The sequence below is a fragment of the Halichoeres trimaculatus genome, unplaced genomic scaffold (genome assembly GCF_033239565.1).
Source record: "Halichoeres trimaculatus isolate MK-OKI-2021-1 unplaced genomic scaffold, fHalTri1.1 fHalTri1_scaffold_5, whole genome shotgun sequence".
In the NCBI taxonomy this organism is placed as follows: domain Eukaryota; kingdom Metazoa; phylum Chordata; class Actinopteri; order Labriformes; family Labridae; genus Halichoeres; species Halichoeres trimaculatus.
Window position 1 is genome coordinate 1,763,765 of NW_027437183.1, and position 17,972 is coordinate 1,781,736.

General features: G+C 39.9%; 1 protein-coding gene across 1 annotated transcript; it reads right to left on the bottom strand.

Annotated features, from left to right (window-relative positions):
- Positions 1-4,836: 4,836 nt before the first annotated feature.
- Positions 4,837-17,044, bottom strand: bmp3 (bone morphogenetic protein 3). The gene is made up of 3 exons (XM_074670977.1): positions 16,753-17,044; positions 13,129-14,015; positions 4,837-5,233 (listed from the first exon to the last, which is right to left on the bottom strand). The coding sequence occupies exons 1-3, from the start codon at positions 17,027-17,029 to the stop codon at positions 5,042-5,044; spliced, it is 1,356 nt and encodes a 451-aa protein (XP_074527078.1). The 5' UTR covers positions 17,030-17,044; the 3' UTR covers positions 4,837-5,041.
- Positions 17,045-17,972: the final 928 nt, after the last annotated feature.

The following is a 17,972-nucleotide window of genomic DNA, read 5'->3' on the forward strand; positions in this document are numbered from 1 at the left end:
CATTGTACTGGTTAACGTGGCCAAAATTTTGACTTCTGTTAGCGTGATTTTGGTAAACAATGTGGCTTAAATTTACACTTTTAAAAGTATCACATTGGTACACAGTGTGGCTTACACTTAAGCTTCAGTTAGCAACATTTTGTTAAATGATATGGCTACATTTTTTTTGCTTTTGTTACCTTTATATTGGTAAACAATCTAGCCAACACATTAGCTTCAGTTAAAAACAAATTGGTAAGGAAATGTGGCTGAAATTTTAGCATCTGTGGCGTTATATTAGTAAACAGTGCGGCTAAAACATTAGCTTCAGTTGACAACATATTAGTCAATGATGTTGCTAAATTTCTTTATTTTTTAGTTTAATATGGGTAAATGGTACAGATAACACATTAGCTTCAATTAGAAACATGTTGGTAAAGAATGTGGCAAAAATTTTAGCGTTAGTTAGCAATTTACTTGTTAGCATGGTGAAAATTTTTAAGTCGGTCAGAATGGTATTGGTAAACAATATGGCTAAAATTTACACTTTTAAGAGTATTACATTGGTAAACAGTGTGGCTTACACATTAGCTTCAGTTAGCATGATATTAGTAACTGATATGGCTATTTTTTTCCCTGCTTTTTTTAGCTTTATATTGGTAAACAATGAAGCTAATACATTAGCTTCAGTTAGAAACATTTTGGTAAAAAAAAAAGGGGTGAAATTTTAGCATATGATAGCATTATATTGGTAAGCAGTGTGGCTAACACATAAGCTTAAGCTAGCGACATATTGGTCAATGATGTAGCTATTTTTCTGCTTTTTTTTAGCTTTATTATGCTAAACAATATTGGTAACACATTAGCTTTAGTTAAAACCATATTTATAAAGAATGTGGCTATAATTTTAGTTGGCGCTTTTTTAGTTAACGTGGCTAAAATTTTAACGTCTGTTAGCATGATATTGGAAAAACAATATGGCTAAAATTTACACTTCTAATAGTATTACATTGGTTAACAGGAGGGCTTACACATTAGCTTCAGTTAGCAACATATTGGTAAATGATATGGCTAAAGTTTTTTTTGCTTTTGTTAGCTTTATATTAGTAAACAATGTAGCTAACACATTAGCTTTAGTTAGCAACACATTGGTAAAAGACGTGGCTGAGATTTTTGATTTTGTTAGCTTTTTTTTGGTAAACTATATGGATTGGATAACACATTAGCTTGAGTGATTTGTGTGTTTTTTTTCCTTTAGTTAGCATTATACTAGTTAACATGGCTAAAATTTTAGCTTCAGTTAACATCATATTTGTCAATAATATGGCAAACATATTAACCTTTATTCGCATTATATTTGTGAACAATATGGCTTACATATTAGCATCTATTAGTATCATATTAGTTAAAAATGTGGCTAACAATTTAGCTTCTGTTAGCATCTTATTTGTCTATATGGCTACAAAAGAGCAGCTCAGCTCCACTGAGTCCAGCATCAGGTTTTGACGGTCTACATAGGCACTTGGAAGGGCAGGGAGCTCCCAGAACGGAACCAGACCTCCAAAAAAAACTTATTACAGGATAAGAAAAAATAAATTACTTTGATGAGAGTGAGAGAAAAACCACAAACGTCGAGCTCAATCTGCATACTTTTATTCATTTCTTTGAATGCTGTGTGAGGACGGTCTGAGCTCAGAGGGGGCAACCTTCCACATCAGTAGTGATCAAAGTCCATCACAGATACAAAAACCATCGATGTGTCCGAGCTGCGCTCCCCCGTTCCCAGACCGCGCCTCCACAAGATATGCAACATACAGAAAATAAATAGATGCACGTTAAAGGTCATTTCCATATACAAATATATTTTATGAAGCTTATTGTACAAGCGTTTCCTTTTTACCTACAGCATTAAATTTACAAGTTAGCTGATATATTTCATACTGTCTTTGATTCTTGCACTCCAAACACATCAGTGAAGTTGGGGAATGGATCGAGTCTCAAATGCAGCCAAAGCTAAAGCCTCCAAAACGAGCGGAGGAAGCCTCTCCACCCTGCATATAAAACGTTATAACATCTGCTCATAGTTATCACCACAAAATAAAAGCCTCTGGATCATCAAAATAGTGACTTTTCTGAATTATCGTTGAGAAGAAACTCCACCACGTATCAGAGACTCTGTGTACCATGAAAACCTGTTTTTAACCCAAGTCTTTGATGAAAAAGATTGTTTTTATATTTGCTGTGATGGATATTTGGTTTTTGAACTCTGACGCTAATGCACGTCTGCTGTTCCTCCAGGTGTCACTATTTACCTGATATAAGCCACGTGTGACAAACTTAGTCTCTGCAATGATATTAAAGGCACATAGGGAATAAAAACAAGCCCTTCCTGATATTTAAAGATTTTATGCATAGCTCTTTATTTTTGGTATCTGTCACATAAGGCTAAGGTGATGGTTGCAAAGTGGTAACGTACGTCGCATCTCTTTGCTGCTTCCTTCAAATTTTATTTTAATGGTCAAAGGTGTCACAGAAAACATAAGAAGAAAGGTATTTAAGCCTACGTAGCAGCCTCCAGTCTTTAGGAAAGTAGTTGTTGCAGAAGTGCTTATGACTGCAGTTCTTTGAGTGTCCACTAGAGGCTGGCTCCAAAAGCCCAAGAGCCAAATACACACCTATTTAAAAATCTGATTTTTACAGCAGAAATATGAGTTTCTAAAACTAACTTTAGTCCTAATAATCATTTTGATTTGATGTTACTAAGGTTACGTTTTTGCATAATTAGGGGCGTGATTTACACTCACCAGCCACTTTATTAGGCAGACCTGTCCAACTGCTTGTTAACACAGATTTCTAATCAGCCAATCACATGGCAGCAACTCAATGCATTTAGGCATGTAGACATGGTGAAGAGGATCTGCTGCAGTTCAAAGCGAGCATCAGAATGAGGCAGAAAGGTGATTTAAGGGACTTTGAACGTAGCATGGTTGTTGGTCTGAGTATTTCAGAAACTGCTGATCTACTGGAATTTTAACCCACAACCATCTCTAGGGTTTACAGAGAATGGTCCCAAAAAGAGGAAATATCCAGTGAGCGGCAGTTCTGTGGGACAAAATGCCTTGTTGATGCCAGAGGTCAGAGGAGAATGGACAGACTGGTTGGAGCTGATAGAAAGGAAACAGTAACTCAAATAACCACTGGTTACAACCGAGGTCTGCAGAAGAGCATCTCTGAACACACAACACGTCCAACCTTGAGGCAGATGGGCTACAGCAGCAGAAGACCACACCGGGTGACCCTCCTGTCAGCTAAGAACAGGAAACTGAGGCTACAATTCACACAGCAACACCAAAACTGGACAATAGAAGATTGGAGAAACGTTGCCTGGTCTGATGAGTCTGGATTTCTGCTCCACATTCAGATGGTAGGGTCAGAATTTGGCCTCAACAACATGAAAGCATGGATCCATCCTGCCTTGTATCAACGGTTCAGGCTGCTGCTGCTGGTGTAATGGTGTGGGGGAGATTTTCTTGGCTCACTTTGGGCCCCTTAGTACCAACTGAGCATGGTTTAAAGTCCACAGAAAAAAAAGGAAAAAAAAAGAAAAAAAAGAAAAAAAAAAAGAGAAAAAAAGGAAAAAAAAAAAAAGAAAGAAAGAAAAAGGAAAAAAGAAGAAAAAAGAGAAAAAAGAAAAAAAGAAAAAAAAAAGAAAAAAAAATACAGGTTGCTGACCATGTCCATCCCTTTATGAGCACAGTGTACCCATCTTCTGATGGCTACTTCCAGCAGGATAACGCTCCATGTCATAAAGCTGGAATCATCTCAGACTGCTTTCTTCAACATGACAATGAGTTCCCTGTACTCAAATGTCCTCCACAGTCCCCAGATCTCAATCCAATAGAGCACCTTTGGGATGTGGTAGAACGGGAGATTCTCATCATGGATGTTCAGACGACAAATCTGCAGCAACTGTGTGATGCTATCATGTCAATATGGAGCAAACTCTCTGAGGAGTGTTTCCAGGACCTTGTTGAATCTATGACACCAAGGATTAAGGCAGTTCTGAAGGAAAAAGGGGGTCCAACCCGGGACTAGCAAAGTCTACCTAATAAAGTGGCCGGTGAGTGTTTGTCTGCTTTGTAACAAGTCAAAAATACGTACTGGGTTCTTGGTTTTAAATATGTCACTTTTGAGACTGTCCACGCAAAGAAGTAGTCAGTAAAATCTCATGAACCAGCCTGAGGATCATTATGTGAGAGCAGATTCAGGGATTTCCTCAACATATGGGTGTGTGAAGTTTGTATCGTGGTCTGATAATGGATTTGAGAGGCTTTAACACTTTTTTTTTATACATCACAGTTTCTCTTTTCGTTAATCCCTTTAACTTCCCAGATGTAGATTCCTAAAATGTTCAGTGGCTGTCCTGACAAACTGTCCTGAAAGTAGCTTACTCTTCTGCACATCATAAACTCTGTGGATGTGGTTCCTGTACAAAGACAGAGCAGTCGCGTGCCTGTCTAACGTACCGCCCACGTCTGTCTTTGGAATCGAATAAATCTCTGAATAGCAGCCAAGCCGATAGTTATACATTAAGGTCTGGTATAGTGAGTAACACAGTGATAGTTCAGACATAAATACAAACACAGAGTAACAAAAACCATGCACGGTGAGCCTGACTGTGAGGACCGAGGAGAGCTGAGGAGGAGCGAGGACAGTTCTCCTGATCAGGCGACTTCTCCTCCTCCTCGTTTGTCTCTTTGAGCCTCGGTCGGCGTGTTGGCGAGAGTCTGTGGGCGTGTTCACCCTGCGGTGTCCGACTGATAACTCAGCAGGGTGGGAGAGGAACAGTGGTGTATACGTTTGACTGTCCATCCCAGGTGTGTTTGCTTCAACCCGTCCCTCCACATGAACAGCAGTCTCTTCTTCTACCTGGAACAGCAGGGGGCGCTCTCTCCTCCAGAGCGTGACAGTGAGTGAATACATGAGCGGCTAAAGGAGCCAGAGGAGAGGGTCTGATGGTTTCTGTCTGATGGTTTCTGTCTGACGTCTGACGGGGTGAAAACTATCTGCAGGCGCAGGAGTCCACCGTCATGTTGGGGTACACCTTCAGCACCACGTTCTTGTCCTCGTCGAAGAAGAGGATGCTGAGGGACGACATCTTCTCCGGGACGCAGCACGGCTCAGGGATGCCCGGGACGACGCCCACCGCCCGCACGATGCTCTGGATGGTGGCGTGGTTAGACGGCTTCAGGGCCTGGAGCGAGGGACACGAAACAAAGGATCAGAAAGTGTTTGATTGGAAAAGTTCAGAAGCAACGAGTTCATTGGATGAAAGACTCTCTACTCTGTTTCATTCAAAAGGGGACAAAAAAGTTCGTTTTTTTCATGGTGATATTTTCATATAATTAACTCTACAAATTAAAAAAAAAATGCAACGTTTGACGCAAAAAGTGTCAGCCAGGAGAAAATCAGAGGATGATTTGATTTTATAGGATGCACAACCCAACAGAAACCTCTGATCTACAAATAAGAAGCCAGAGCTAAAGTGTTAATTGCTGCAGTTCCTGGAGTGTCCACTAGAGGCTGTGTGCAGGAACATCATTAAAGATCAAAGAGCTGATCTTTACAGCAGAAATAACAGCCTGGTTCAGAACAAGATTTCAGTCTGAATAGATCATTTCTCTGTCAGCACCCACTGAACAGAGGTGGTATTATAACTTATTAATTATTAACAAACAGGTGATGTCATGGAAATTACGTCCATATATAACTCAGACTATGCAAATTTCATCATCATCACACTTAGGTTATAATTAGTCAAAAAAAAATTATGTGATATATATATATATAATATGTTTATAATGTGTGTGCGTGAAAAACAAAGCTTTAGTTAGTCACATGAGCAGCTGCACTGAACCCCAAATGAGTTTGTGATATGATCACACAACTATTGCAGAGCTAAGACTGCTGGTGCAGCTAGGTGCTGATAGATGGCACAATATTCAGCAGTTGGTCTAAAAAAAGGTGGAAGCAGTGTTGGATGAGTTTTGATGCTCTTCCCGGTCTGTCATACCTGTTTTCCCTCCACTGTCAGAGTTTCATCCCTTTCTGTCCCTCTTTGTGCTATAACAGTTGATACCATGTATCATTTCCTCTGCTGAGTCACATGACCAGCTGCACGGAACTCCTAATCACTGTGACATCATCACGGAACTCCTAATCAGTGTGACTTCATCACAGAACTGCAGCAGCCCAGAGGGAGGATCAAATTTCAAAAGGGTTACAAAGAACTCGTCACATAGGCTGGAAACTTGACCTAATCAGTGTAAAAATTGGATATTTTTGTATGAAACTAAGTCAGGAATCCATTCATGTCATTTTTAAAGCTGTACAACTTTTACTTTTTTGTCTAGAGGCACAAATGCAGCACAGAAGGCTGCTCTGCCATCTGTTAACATGGAGGGAGCTGAGAGTGTTCACCGACTTTGAAGGCTTGCCATTTGAAAACCGGGTCCGAAATGACAACTTCCTTCATAAATTTTGTAGAGCAGGGTCAAGTCTGTCATGTGAGCCAATTTCAAGCTGATACGACTTGTGGTTTCAGAGGGGGTAATTTTTGCAGAAAGGATAAAAATGCAGTGAAGTCTTATTTTGAAAGGCAAATTGCCGGCTTCCTGTTTGAAATACGCAAAAAAACACCCATACCTTTTTTTTGTGCATCTCAATGAGACGAACATTTTGGCGTTTGTTTCATCTCTCTTCAACATTCCTAGCCCCTGTTAGGGCCGTTAACAAGTGTTTTAAAAAGCTTTTTTGGCATTAGAGAGAATATTATGGGTTGTTGGGGGGGTCATGTTTGGTATCATATGTAATTTTTTCGCGATTGTGGGGTGTGTACCGATTTTGGTGAGTGTGGAATAATAAGAAAGAAACGGACAGAATACAATAGTGTCCTCAGCCAATTGCTGAAGGCACTGCTGGAAGGTGCCTTCAGCCCAAGGCCGAGGACCCTAATCATAGTCATGTTTTGCGCAATATTAGATTTCTTATGAGCAACACTGATTACAACAAGTGACATTTATCATTTTCACCCAATCTTTTGTTAGCAACTTTAGTTTGATGTCACAGTAGTTTAAGTGAAAAACCTGATGCACTTAATGTTTACAAGTTAAGTGTTTGTATGAAACACTGCTTCTGACTTCTTTCAAGCACAATAAAATAGAAAAGCTGTTTTCAATCTAAAAGTTAACTGGGTAGAATATCACAATATTGTGATTTCGTGACATTATCATCACCCAAGTATCGTGATACGTATTGTATCGTGAGGTTCTTGCTAATAATCAACACTAACTTCCACCAGATCTGGGTCTAGTACGACTCATCTGAACCACAGTTTAACCTCACCTTTCCACCTACGGTGTCAACAAATAAAAGCTAAACTCTCTGAGCTCTCTTATCCGGATTGATTAGACACAATGTGAACAGTAAGTCTCTGGCATCGCTCATGTTCATTATGTAAATAACCACTATCAAGAGGTTTGAACCAATCAGAATCAAGCTTACATAGCTGGAAGATCAATGAGAAAAACAGGGAACAAGAAGTTTAAGAGGAGTCACAGAGATTCAGATTCAAATTTAAATGTTTCAACTTCTTAAAAATACTTGAATAAAATATTTTTTTTCTTCGATACTTCTGATAATCTCACTTTTTTAACGTTAAAGTGGCTTTAAAGCATGAATCCTGCAGAGCGTCCAGCTGCAGGGATCTCCCCGGCTCACACCTGATCAGCTGTTTCACGCCTCAGTACCTGAGTGACAGGACTGTTCCCGCACAGACAGCTTTAAACCAGAGGTTTAACATCTCCTGAAGCTCTGGCCTGACAAAGGAGGAGGAGGATCATCAGAGGAGCGGGAGGAGGCTGCTCTACGCCTCAGGCTCCACTCCTGGGACTAATCATGTCCACTACAAAGACGGGAGACTGCCAGCTAATGAATTAAGTGGATGGATCTGGAGCATTCCCGCCATGTTTTAAATACCTGTGATGTTATCTGGTCGGCGGGGCCGCGAGCTGAGGGGAGCCGGTGTTTCAGATCAGGAAGCAGATCTCTCTTTGTTTCCTCTCCTGTCTCTAAAGCATCGACCTGAACGAGACGAGGAGCTGGAGCTGGCACGAATTAACCCAGCTCTGGGTTCATTTACTCTGAGCACGCTCGTAAAGTTTTATTGATGTTGGATGTTGAAGTTTTCCACCTGCTTCTCAAAATATGTGAGTCAGACTGCTCCTTAGTTTAATCCTCAGCTGTAGCTTCGGTTCGATGAAGGTGAGCTGTAGAGGAAAACCTGGAGGAGCAGGAAAAACTGTGGCTTTGCTACAGATCCAAACAGACGGCAGACTCTGGGTACGTTTCTCGTCTCTAATGTGAGACAGAAAGATTCAGGGACTTCTGAGAGAGCTGAATCCAGATCCACTGATAGCTGGTTTCATTTACATAATGTGAACCATGCAGGCTGGAGGAGAAAGCTTCAGTCAGAGACATGTTTCCAAAACAGAGCTTCAGAAATGTACCTGGCTTTCTTACAAAACACCTGACTGTGTGAAATGTTAGATTCTGGTTCGTCACGTCAAACCAATTCGAAGTGAAATGGAATCAAACTGTTAAAAACAAAACAAGACCTCAAAAAATGGAAAAGAGTCATGGTAAATGGTCAAAATAGACAATTGAACTCGAGTCGCAAATTTGACGACTTGCAACTCGACTTGACTTGAGACAAGCTGAGTTGGACGACTCGTAGCAAGTTCGCCTTCACACTTTTATTGATTGATTGATTGATTGGAGACAGACGTGTTGCGAGACCACAAGCAGCCAGTGGGCACACACAACGCAGAATGGTTGTTAGCTAATAATGGCCCTCGACTGTAGCCAGTTGTGCTGCTCCAAAAGTCGAGCAGTTTGCGTTTAAAAACTTCTGCCCCAATGGAAAAAGGAGGAACGCACAATGCAAGATATGCTATGCTAAAATAAAGGAAAAAAAGGAAACAACGTCCAACTTTATCCACTGTTTAAAGACTGCTCACTAAGCTAAGGAAGTGAAACCAAGCTAACACTGTTAGAAGTGTTGATATGAGCGACTGTAGCCTCTGTGACCGTATCAATAATCTCCATCGAGAAACTTTTATTCCTTCTCATTTAGCCTCCAATAAGTTTTTCCTCCAGCTATAGCTGCATTTAGTCCACTGTTATTCTTTAGGAAGCTGGAGAAAGGACTCTCTGCCAGCTAAACAAATGCACGCGGCCAGGCACTATAGGCAGCTAAATTAGTGCCTGATGATAAATATATTAAATTACATATTAAAGTATAATCATATCTCTCCATTATAATTAGTGCTGTCAGGCGATTAAAAAAATTAATCTAATTAATTACAGGATTTGTAATTAATTAATCTAATTAATCGCAATTTAATCTCATATCTGCTTAAGGTCCGAAAATAAAGAATTTGAATTGGGAATTGGGAATATTTACAACACATTTTTAGGTACCCTGAGGCATAAGGAACACATGAAAAAAGTTTTATGGTTCTATCTTTACAAAATCTACGCATTCCTGCACCTAAGATAAGCTGATTTGATTTTTAGGACGGTTTTTACTTTTACTCGATGTGGACTCGATTTTCACTGCAATATGAACTTCTATACTTCTATGAGGTCAGGAGAACCAGGGCTAAAGGCTAAAAACTGTGAGGAACTATGTACAAAACACTAAATTCAAGTCTTGGATCAAAGAAAAGTGAAGTATTCTCAGTTTAACATGCTCTGAACACACAAACTGTTGCTGATTGGTGCAGAGCAGCCCCAAGCTGAAACATGACACCAGGAAGATGGAAGGAAATTTTCAAAGAATTCTTTAGATTTAAGTATAGGACATTTATCAATCATTCAGGGCTTGTTTGATGCAGTTAAGAGTGTAAAATTATCTGTTTTTTATTGAATTGAGCAAACAGTTGATTTTCTGCAGATTTTCAAAAAGGACGTGTGAATAAACGAGATGTGGAAGGCAGTCACAAATCACTCTCGCTTCCCTCCCTCTGTTTTTTTCACGTGTGATACATTCAGGGACCGTCGGAAATTTGAAAATCTGACGAGAACACCACTTTTTCCATGTAGGACAAACGGTTTGTAAATGCCAGACATTTGAAAATAAGTGCGTCTTTGAACGCCCCACGGGTTTGGATCCAGATTAATCTGCGTTTATTTTTATAACATGTTAATATGCGGTGTAATTAATTAATCTAATTAACGCGTTAAAATGACAGCCCTAATTATAATATTACAATATATGGTTTAATCCATGCAGAGCTGCAGACTCATCTGACGGCAGTTTTTGACGTTGACTTTAGGAAGATAAGGTAAACTCGTGACTCGACTTGACTTGACTTGCACACAGCAGAAAAACTTGAGACTTGGACCAAATGACTTGCTACTCGCTTGGGACTTGATTGTCTGATCAAAACCCAGAACAACAGCAACTGGTTGGACAATCTCAAAGAAACGGTTGAACAACGTGACCACACAACTTATCGTACCAGTGAGAACAGAACAAAAAGACGTCACAATGCATCAGATCAAAGCAGAATGGAACGCTCCCCAATGATCTAACAACTAGAGACGTCCCAATACAGATTTTATGACTTTTGATTTGTTTTTTTCATGATATGTTTTGCAGATACTGATCTGATACCGATACCTAACCACTGTATCATTGTACTAAGGTGATCCCTGTTGGTACCTCATGGAGGAACACTCACTTTACAAATGTTGTAGACGCTGTTTTACTATCGTTGCTTTCCAAAGAGAAGCCGTCCCACACAGTGACATGTTTGCAACATGGTTTGATTTACAGCAGCCGTAAAGTGTGACGGTGTTGAAAACACGTGAAAACTGGATCAGTCCCAATCACGTAACGAAACAGATGCTATCAGATCCTCCAAAAATAGCCTATACCAGATCAGGACAACCCTACTAATAACTGTGGCTCATTCTACAACCAGAATCCCTTTTTTCACCAAATCTTTCCTAAAAAGAATACAAGGAACTCAGTTTTTTCTTCTAAACCAAACCCTCTGTTTGACATAAATAAGCAAACTCTAAGCATCAACATTTCACAAATAAACGAGAGTTAAAAATAAGTAGAAAGAAACAAATGCATCAACAAAATGTAAAAAAAATGTATGAACATTTGAGTTAAATAGTGTATATAGTGTATAAAGTGCAACCTGCTCAATAAAAATGCTCAAGAGACACCAAGAACAACCTGATCATAGATCATGCGATCACTCTACTGTAGAAATAATTTCCTCTCAGACACTGGTAGTGCAGAGACACCCTGTCCTGCAATCCAGACACACCAACCACAGAGCTGGTGATCTCTACAACAGTGTTTTTCAACCAGAGATACTGTAAGGTGTGCCACGGAAGTAATCCAGTTTCACTTAATTTTTCTACAAAATTTTCGTTCCAACCACAAACTCCACCAGCTGATTTCACTGATTACCTCATCTTCAAGCAGGGAGCAGGGACTTATCAGTGAAATCAACTGGTGGAGTTTTTGGTTGGAAAGACAACCTGCAGCCTCTCAGACCCCATGGTACGGCTTTGACACCTGTGGCCTAGACAGTCGTGGAGAAATTGTTGGAAAGAAAAAGTTGGAACTCCGAACAAGGCCTAATGAAGGCTCTAGTATGGGAGGTCGTCAAGGAAAGCAAAGATGGTGAACTCAAAGCTGTACGGGGAAAGCTGTCTGTCATTCAGATTTACTTTCCCCAGGATGCAGTGACACCGGTGTGTTTGGTGTGTGGTGAAAAGCTATCCAATAATGCCATGGTCCCAAGCAGCAAGCCCTTAAAAAACACTGCTCTACAAAGTCACTTCAGCCATCAGAAGAAGACACCTTTGGAGTCATACCACAAGGAAAATGGAGGTACTGTAAAATTTTCCTGTAGGATGAATCAACTGTTAATCAATATGCTTTGTCAAACTGTTCATGTCTTTGAAGGTAACCAGGAAATCATCAGGGAAATGTAAGGTGAACTTCTGTATATGCTCTTTGAGTTGAGGGTCCATGGCTCACCCTGTCAGGATTCTGATTGGCATAACCACATGCTCACCCTCCATGGCCCCCTACCTATAAAATAACACTGTTTGCATCATTTCAATGAAGAAAAGCACTGTTAGAAAATGTTTGAACTCAAGACGATGTGAGGGTTTGTATCAAACAAGAGGAAAAGGCCTTTTAAACCTCTTCAAACAAAATTTAGGCACAGGAAGTAAAACACTCATAGTGTGAAGAGGATTATCCTCAACTTTCTGGGAACTTTTAACTTCTGCTGAAGTGTCAGAAGACTGATTTCTGGTACAGCTAGACCAGGGGTCTGCAACCTTTACTTTCATAGGAGCCATTTTTCCTCAGCTCACCTGGATTAAAATCATTCAGGAGCCACAAAATCTACTTTATCTTCACAATAAAAACTATAGAATGTAGAAATGAGTAAAATAAGAAAATAAATGAATATTTTGTTTTTAAATAAAGACGGGAAAAGTGCAAAATATATGAGTTTAGACATTTTTCAGAAAAAAATTAGAAAATATTCCAAGAATTTTCAAAGTTTGCCAAAATTTTGATTTTCTTTAAATTTCAATCTATGCAAAAAAAAATGTAAATTCAAAAATTTGCTTAATTCTCACAAAAAATGATCTTTTTCCCCAAAAAGTGGAATTTAAATGATTTGCAAATTTTTTTAAAATAAAAAATAAATTTGTTAAAGTTTCAAAAATTTTCAAAAACTTAGAAAAATATAGTTTTTTTTTCATAATTTGAAAGAATGTCAAAAAATTGAAATTCAAGATATTTACTTTTTTTTTTTTTTTTAAACAAAAGCTTTATTGCAAGAGGTGATCTAAGTTCAGTCCAACAAAATGTTCAAAAAAAAAAAAAAATCTTTATTTCAATAATATTTTTCAAAGCTACAAGGAGCCACTGCAAAGGAGTCAAAGAGCAACATGAGGCTCTGGAGCCACAGGTTGAAGACCCTTGAGCTAGACCAACATAAAGACACCATTTCCACTGTTTAAATAAGTAATTCTCAGTCTCACCTTGGGCATGGGGAACTGGCAGGATCCTGAGCAGTAGTAGGCGTCAAACGACTTTGGTGATATAATCCATTCGCTCCATCCGATGTCGGCAAAGTCCACCTTCAGGTACCGTCGGGCGCAGTTCCTGGGCTCGTTCCACTGCTTCTTCCGCTCCTTGTTAATCGTCTGCTCGTCGAACTGCAGCAGAGGCATCTTGTGCCGCTGATTCTTACGAGTCTTTTTACGAGGCCGACGCGCCGGCTTCTTCTCTAAAGGTTCGTACGGACTCGTCTCGTCCCACCCGGTCGTCTCGTACGGATACTCGGGCCCGGGGAGTTCGTTGTTCTGCAGCGGCAGCAGAACGTTCACCGAACGCTTGTGTCTGGGTTTCGGTGGCTCGTGCTTGGTGCCGTTCCGCTCTCGCAGCCCCGGTTTGTGGAAGCTCTCCCCTCCCACCAGGTGGTGTCTCTGCAGGGTCGCCACCACGCTCTCCGGTTCTGAGATGGCAGAGTCGTTGGCGTAGACGAGGATGTACGGCGAGCGGTCTGACAGCAGCTGCTTCCAGGGCCGGGGTCCCTGCGAGACCACGTCGATTCCGATCAGGAGCTGGTCGTGGTTTTTGGCCTGGTTCACCACGCGGGTGACGTCCTTCCACTGCCAGGAGATGAAGTCCCTGTACAGAGTGGACACGTTGATCCGGAAGTGTCCCAGAGTCCTGGTCCTGTTGTCCACGGAGGCGAAGCTCCAGATGACCATGTGGATGTGGCTGTGCCGGCGCGGGCCGTGGCGGCTCTGCGAGCTGTTCTGGAGGTCTCCGATGTAGTAATGGAGCGTGGCTGAGAGGACGTCCTCGGACTTCGTCAGGGACGTCAGGTTGAAGATCTGCAGCTGCTTCCTGTTTATCGTTCCTGTGGACAGAGGAGACGGTTAACGGGAAACCTTCATCACTTCCTCTGAGCTTCCAGAAACTTCTGCTGACACAAGTCATGAGCAGATCATCCAAGATGTGTGCGGTGTAGCAACCAGAGAGCTGATGTATCCTTAAAGTTTAAACTACTGGTCAGGGATGGGAACCTTTTACATGACAGTTGGTACCGGTACTTAACGGTACCAATTTTTGGTTCTTTTGTGTGTTTATGTGGTAACAAACATTAATTTGTTTAATAATAAACCTAAAAGTTTTTCAGTTTAACATTTTTATTTCTCAGTATACAAACTTGTAATGCTGCGTTCAAAATTCCCTACTCTTCCACCCCCACTTCACTTTTAAAAACTCACTTTTACAAACTGGCTTTTATGTAATACTGTCTTTTATCTTTCATCTGTATATTATTTTGGCTCTACTGTATTTTTAGTCTTTCTCTTAACTTTTACCTCACACTACTTTAAGTTCATCCTCTGTTATTCACTTCTTGTATGTTATGTTAACAAATTAATATAGTAAATTACTTTTATTTAGATTTTATCTGTGACTGACCTTTGTTTCACTTTTAATCCTGTCATTGGTACTGTTTGGGCCTTTTATTTATTTTAATCGTTAACTCATGTGTGTTATTCTAATTTAACTTTGCTTTATTATTATAGTTATTATAATATTTATTATTGTAAATGACCACCATTGTATTTATCATATTGTATTTTGTAGTTACAAAGAAACGATTACCTGTTGCATGTCGACTTTGCACTCTTGGCAGGCGCAGCAAGGTAATTTTATTTGTTTTGTATATTTATATTTGTTAATTGAAAACTGGTTGGTGTTTTAACTTTTGTAAAAATAAATTGAGTTGTTTTTACATTTTTTTTATATCATTTGATTGTGATATTGCGCATGTTGTTTAGTTTCATGGTGTGAAAAAAAAGGATGATTGAACACCAGTCGAACTCTACGCTGTGTTGATGCCGAGGGCAGCTACAATTATTATTATTATTTATCATTATAACTTAATCTCTTCATATTTGATGTCCTGCTTTTTGGTTTTAATTGCCTTTTATTGCCTTCTCTCTTTTCCTTAATGATTATATGTGTTTTTTAGCCTTTATGTCAGTCCTCATGGTCTCATTTTATGTTGCATGGTTCTTGTATTGTCCTTGTTTCAATGACTTGTTATTATTGTTATTACTATTACTATCTAAATTATAATTTTGATAATAATTATTATTTAATGTATTATTATGATGATTATTTTTATTTAATTTATTATTATGATTGTTATGATTATTATTGTCTTAATATTATGATTATTATTTTTAAAATTTATTTTATTTTGTTTTATTTGTCCCATTACTTCAATTCCCAGGTCCAACTTAACAATAATTGTGTTAAGAAACGGATTATTCCAGACAAACACTAAACATTTCTCTTGTTTTAAAGAAAACCATACATTTTGTATCCCTGTCTTTTGTCAAAGCACTTTGTAAACTGCTGTTTTTAAAGGTGCTATACAAAAAAGCTATTATTGATATAATTATTATTTTAAATTTTATTTTGATTTTTATTATTTAATTTATTATTATGATTATTATTTTTTATTTAATTTATTATTATGATTATTATTATAATTATTGTCTTATTATTATTATTATTATTTATTTTATTATATTTTATTTGTCCCATTACTTCAATTCCCAGGTCCAACTTAAAAATAATTGTGTTAAGAAACGAGTTATTCAAGACAAACTCTTAACATTTCTCTTATTTTAAAGAAAACCATACATTTTGTGTCCCTATTGTCAAAACATTTTGCAAACTGCTGTTTTTAAAGGTGCTATATCAATAAAGTTATTATAATATTAATTATAATTTATTATTTTTTTTTTAATGTATTTTATTTGTCCCATTTCTTCAATTCCCAGGTCCAACTTTATAATAATTGTGTTGAGAGATTAGTTATTCAAGACAAACACTAAAGAAAAATGTGAATTATTCTCAATGAACTCTAAAAAAGTCTCAGAATCTCCAAACACTTTAAAAAGATGACATGTTTTGTAAACTTTTCATGTGGTGAAATATTTGGTGAACTGACCCTTTAAATTCTGTGCTATGCAGCCAGCAGGCGACAGGAGGCAGTATAACCTCAAACTTTAGCCTGATCTAACTCCAAACAGTCCCCACATGAAGTGACAGTAACGCAGAGCAGCCTGGGTTAGGATTACATAAATTTAAAGTTCCTGGAAAAGTTTTTTAAGCAAATTCAAATTAAAGCAGAAAAAGAAATCCACAATCTGAGCGGGAACTCTCCGGTTCTGCAGGATGAGCAGCTCCGAAAAGCTCGGGGTGGAATCAGTCTGGATTATCTGAGTCTAAAATCTGAAAACTTTTGTGTGGACTCTGAGAGTAGAGGGGGGAACAGGTTGGTGACATTTCCATGACTGGATCAACAGGTGGATCTGAGTTTCTGCTCACCAAACCAGCGCGTAAAGGAAACCAGAAGATCTGTGTTCCTAAAACCCTGGAATGCATCATAAAGTGGCTAAAGTTTTTAATGCGCCAGAATTACGCACAAAATACTTAACCACACAGCTCAGAGCACTAAGAGATTAAAATCTTACAAGACTGACATTCATATGTAAATTAAAAATCATGCATGTTCCATCCAAGACAGAAAATCTCGAGTTTTTATGATGCGTAAAAGTTTGGAGACCTACCCCAGTGCGCTTTGAAGCTTCGGACAGTGTTCCCGTCCTTGAATGGGAATCCTGCTCGGTTATACTTTGCATAAAGCATCTGCATGTGTTCCGTCATTGTATCCTGTGAGAGCAGATCCCGCTCCTCCTTGGCTGGCTGCTTTTTATCCACCGAGTGCGTAAAATCCACCTTCCGTCTCTCGGGGAAATTGTCTGTTTTCAGCATCGCGCAGTATCCAACGCACAGATAACTCCATCCGTAAAGCAGAACGAGCACGAACCGAGAGTAGAGAGCCATGCTGGAGTTAGAAGAAGTTACAGCAGGAAGAAATAAAGTCAAAGAAGTTTCCAAAAGTGGTTCCTATCTCCGAGAAAGTCACACCATCACCTGCAGAGGAAGCGTCTGTCAGAGAGGGAGAGACCATCACCTCTGACGGCAGCCGCAGCGAGAGCAGGCTGGAAATCTTATCCACGAGTTTCTGCTGTCACAGAGAAAGAGTCTGTGGAGGAGAAAAGCTCCAGATGAAGGTGTTCAGGGTCAGGTGCTGGAGGAGTGAGCAGCTCAAAGAGCGAGGAGCTGAGGTTTTGTATCCGAGCTGCTTTCAGGAGCTGCGCTCACTCGTCCCCGTCTCAGCTTTCATTGAAGGTAAAGCATGTTGTGCTGAGTATTATAGGGCGAGTGGGACCAGCTGGGTATTCCTCTCTCCCTCCCTCCCTCCCCTCTGTTACACACACACACACACACACACAAAGAGAGAGAGAGAAAGAGAGAGAGAAGAGAGTTTCCTGTTCCAGATACTTTTACGCACATTCAGCCTGGGGACAAATCATCTGCTGTTATCAGGAGCAGGAGGAGGCTTTTTCAGTTCATTTGGGGCCAGAAATGAAGGACATTCCTCTGATGTATTGAACTGATTGAAACCTGTAAAGTGCAGCCACAGAGCAGCCTCCCCTGCGCGTCATTTGTGCTGCGCAGAGCTGCGCGTCTGGTCCGCCCCGCTGCTGAATGAAGCGGCTTATTGTCGCATTAAAGGCTCTCTCCCCTATTTAGTTTAGTTCAATGGAGTTAAGCACACACATCCTGTACCATCACGCTCCGATCCGGATGCTGTACTGTGCCCTCCCCTCCCCGCACCCCACCGTTCCCCCCAAACAGCCCGTCCAGGCGGGGTTTTCACCCCCCGTCCAGCCGCCCTCCACCCCCCTCTGGCTGGGCTCCTCTTTCAGGGGCGCTCGGGAGG